The sequence below is a fragment of the Sphaeroforma arctica genome (assembly GCF_001186125.1).
Source record: "Sphaeroforma arctica JP610 unplaced genomic scaffold supercont1.475, whole genome shotgun sequence".
Lineage (NCBI taxonomy): Eukaryota > Ichthyosporea > Ichthyophonida > Sphaeroforma > Sphaeroforma arctica.
Window position 1 is genome coordinate 31636 of NW_014040083.1, and position 4450 is coordinate 36085.

Consider the following 4450-nt stretch of genomic DNA (forward strand, 5'->3'; position numbering starts at 1 on the left):
ATCGTACAAAAATCTATTAGACGAAGACACACACAGTTTGCGGAAGAACAATCGCCTGAACGGGAGGCTGCTCGATGATTCGAGTGTGATGTATGGTTGCTAATTTGTAGTATTTGTTTGAGAAAAAAAATACCCGATCGAGTGTATCACGTTTTATTATACTACCTGCTGAATGTGAAAATGATCACTTAGCACGGCATAGACGTGCCTGCAGACTGTACTCTATGTATGTGGATATAACACCAGATGGTTCAATACACAGCTCAACATCGGAAAGTGCAGAGACAGCTTTCTGGCTTTTCATTTCTTACCGCGCCATCCAGTATATCTTCTACTATACAGGCATATATACGTACATCGATGTATACATGCAGACACCAATAGACATATACATATATCAATACATATATACATATATCAATATATATACATATATCACTACATATCTACAAATGTCAATGAATATATACATATATATATATATATCAATACATATATTCAGATATCAATACATGACTACATATATCAATACATATAAATACATATATCAATACATATATACATATATACATATATCAATACATATATCATATATACATATATCAGTACATGTATTCAAATATCAATACATATATTCATATATCAATACATATGCATTTATCAATACATATATACATATATCAACACATGCAGACATAGGTCGTTGGTTGAGAACAAAGTCCACAAGACCGCACACCGGGACCGACTGCTAGCGAGTTTGGTATTGACGGTGTACGAGTCGCCTCACCTGTCCATGGTCGTACATGGGGAAGTCCCCTCCTTGGTCTATGGGTGGTGATTCGAGCGAGCGGCCGTCTAATTGGGCTTGCATCTTTCCCAGTTCAGTCTAAGGCAAAATCAAGTCAAGGAAATAAGTCCGAAGGATGTATATGGATAAGGGCCGTGAACCACGCAGGTTATCTCAAAAATGTCACAGCCTTGCATGCACACACTCGTGGCTGTGAAGACAATCGGAACTGGAATCAGATCGGATCGCGACATAAAATAGGTTCTTAAACAGATTCGCAGCGTACAGAACGCTTCCCTTAGTGCCGGACAACCTTCTTGTGCATAAGAAATACCTCGGTGGAAAGGATTGCAGATTGTGGTATGCAAAAAAACACGAAAACAATCCATCACATCTAAGACAGAGTCGTCGACGAAAATAATATGTCGTGTCGCGGTGGAATCTACGCAAAAATCGCATCTTCATGGAATAGAGGGCTTGTGTGTGTTAATTCAATGTAGTGGTGCCTATACAATGAAGTAGCGAACTATAGTATGTGCAAGCAGCACATCCGTGACAAGGATATATATACACCATGCGATAACATCCATGTGATACTTGAAAAAGAATAATTGTAGTATCAAAAGACTGGATTTCTCTGCGTTCATGTATTCATTTATCCACGCAGATAAAGCACTTTTAGCTGGATAGTTAACCAAGGCCAGAGGCAGACACTCGTGACAGGGATATATATACACCATGCGATAGCATCTCTTATACTTGAGATGTAATAATTTGTAGTATTTGAAGTATGGGATACCCTGCATGTAAGTAGTCATTTATCCACGCAGATAAAACCTCATTAACTAAATTGTTGGCTAAGGTTGGAGGTCGCAGAGTGCAGTAGCCACAACCCACCTTCTGACCAACGATATTCTATAGACTAGCGAGATTGCATGTACACAAGTTATTCCTTCGTAATGCGGGACTACAAGTGCATCTTTATCCGTACGCAATATGTGATTACATGCACTTAAGTTACACATGTGTAGTATTGGATTGCATGTACTTAAGCTGTACCTTCGTAATATGGGCCACTGTCTGTGCAATCAACCCTTGAAGTCCACGATGCGTCGAGGGATCTGTAACCGTGCGCATTGGGCTATTCAAATTAGTAACTTCACATTTTGGTACGAGAAGTAGATAGCAATCCATTGGGAGAATTCACACTCAATGTCCTAACTAAAAGTTTACGCACACAATTCGATAGTGCAGATTTGAGCATTCGAAACATAAACAAACAACCAGTCAATTAGTGCGAGAAAATATTCGTTTCACCCATCTCACACCCCCCCACCCGCGACACGTGCATCTATCGCATGTTGCCATTCAAACTCATTCCAAGCGCATGCCGGCCTAGGCATTTGACTAGGCATTGGACTCGTACCGCTGTAGTCGGCTTCAGCATCTGCCGCTCCCATGTTGATACCCTTCTCAACGTCAGTTCTAAACTTCTCGTAGTCTCCGTGGAACGCTATATCGAATAGCAACTTCTGATTCTCCACTCTGACGCATAGAAGCACAGCAAAGCACATACAAACGGCGGCAGTGAAAATGAGTGGAGGTTCGGGTTTGACAAGGCGGTTGGTCTATTGACATACCTACCCACTTGGTTACCAAGCAATGCGTGCGAGGCATGTGCGTACCACTGCAACGGGGCATACTGTACGGGTACAGAATTTAAACGCTCCACCTCAAAGGCATAACAGACATACAACAGTGGGAAGGGACTGGCAGCCTACAACAGTGGCAGTGAAGCATCTGGCACTGCAACACGACCTATGGGCCTGCAGTTTGGTGCATGTTGTCTTCATCTCTAACTGATGTGGATGAAAGGAAATACTAAAATAAAATCCCGATTATAAACCTTGAACTGGGTCACCGAGGACTACCAAGTGTGTGCAGGAGCGCCAAGAAATTAAATCTAAAGCGGTGCGGGCGTGATGCTAACTCGGAATAATGTGTATACTTAGCCATTGCAATAACACGCCTGACATCAACGAGTTCCACCAAATGATGTCATTCACTCTGCTTCAAGGCCCTTACACATATTATTTACAATATCGACAGTGTCTATATCCGTCACATGTCACGTATGCAAATACAAATGACAATGACCTACTGCTGTTTAACTTCTGCCGTAAACCAGTAGATGATAACAATACAAGATGATAAAGTGTACCTGATGGCATGTATACTGTAAACAAGTAGATGATGACAATAAAATATGATAAAGTGTACCTCATGGCATGCATACTGTAAACAAGTAGATGATGACAATAAAAGATGATAAAGTGTACCTCATGGCATGTATAGCCCCTTCGTAACTACGGCGGAGATGGGTGAGCGCCAGAGACTGTTGATCACGCTCGTGATTGAGGCGATCCATCATTCGATCATCGTGCAACTCCTAACAAAGATTAACATGGCAATCAAAAGTTTATTGATGTGACTGACAAGATATAGTCTTGTACATAAACTTGAAATACGGACAATGCGTTTGTATGCAAACATTATGCGTTTAGAAGAGTCGGCAAGTCTTTTTTTCTCGGAGGATACATATATACGAACAATGCGTTTAGAAAAGTCGGAAAGTCCTCTATCTTCGGAGAATATACATTTTAATTCATTGTAGACAGATCAACGTAACGTACTCTTGTCATCCTCTCCCGCTCCAGTTGTAGTTGGATTTTCTCGATTAAGCGCTCATACTTTTCTTGCATGGAGAAGTAGTAGCCACCAGCCAGGAATATTCCGCTGGCCCCTGTGCCAAGGCTGCATCAATCGAACCGGGATGCCCATGACCGACACGTTTAAAAATAGCTTAAACTGCAGTTTAATAGAAACAAATTCGCTATGGCGAGAGTTTCGCACAGCAGTGGGTCTAAACTGACATCTGCAAGTATGCGTAAACACTAAGTGAACGCTCACATACACAATTGGAGATCAGATTAATCTCACACGCACTACAAGCTTAGACCGTACATTGACGGGACCACAAAGGATGGATCAGCTCGTATACGTCACTTGAATGTCTAGCAGATTTCGGGCGGACAAGGGCCAGTAGGAGGAAAATCGAGCACAAAAACAAGCAATACATACACCAACAGTGAATTTAGGCTCGGTAGTCCTTTGAACATATTTGTAAATCGTGGCATTTCGTTAAAAATGTGGACTCGTGCCTTGGCGACCCAGGAATGTAGCTCTCTGCCAATGCAATGGAGGAAGAAAGTAAAGACAAACATTATGCTCTCTGTTGAGTTGAATAACCTTGCACTGGTATATCCAGTGATACTTATATTAAAGTGAAAAAAACCCCTGAAAAAAAGGGCAAAAAAAAATCCGAGCATATCAACCCATACACTTGAACACAAAGAAACCTGAGCCTTGAAAGAAAATACACAAACTAATGCACACCATAGTGAAATTTAAATGAATATATATATATACAAAAAGATATAGACATTTGAATACGTATATCCATTAGCATACATTTCTACACACACACACACATTTATATATATATATACATTTCTACACACACACATATATATACACACGCACATATATATATATATAAGATATATATATATATATATATATAAGATATATATATATATATAA

At 40.3% G+C, this 4450-nt stretch overlaps 1 protein-coding gene across 1 annotated transcript in view; it reads right to left on the minus strand.

The window, feature by feature from the left end:
* SARC_06581 (hypothetical protein) overlaps positions 1–4035 on the minus strand; it is a 7264-nt gene extending 3229 nt beyond the window's left edge. The window contains exons 1-6 of the mRNA XM_014299505.1: positions 3929–4035; positions 3481–3601; positions 3127–3236; positions 2214–2332; positions 1847–1908; positions 788–886 (exon numbers count right to left, since the gene is read on the minus strand). Of these exons, the coding sequence (XP_014154980.1) occupies positions 788–886; positions 1847–1908; positions 2214–2332; positions 3127–3236; positions 3481–3601; positions 3929–3984 (567 nt within the window). The 5' untranslated portion in view covers positions 3985–4035. The remainder of the gene's footprint in view (positions 1–787; positions 887–1846; positions 1909–2213; positions 2333–3126; positions 3237–3480; positions 3602–3928) is intronic.
* Positions 4036–4450: the final 415 nt, after the last annotated feature.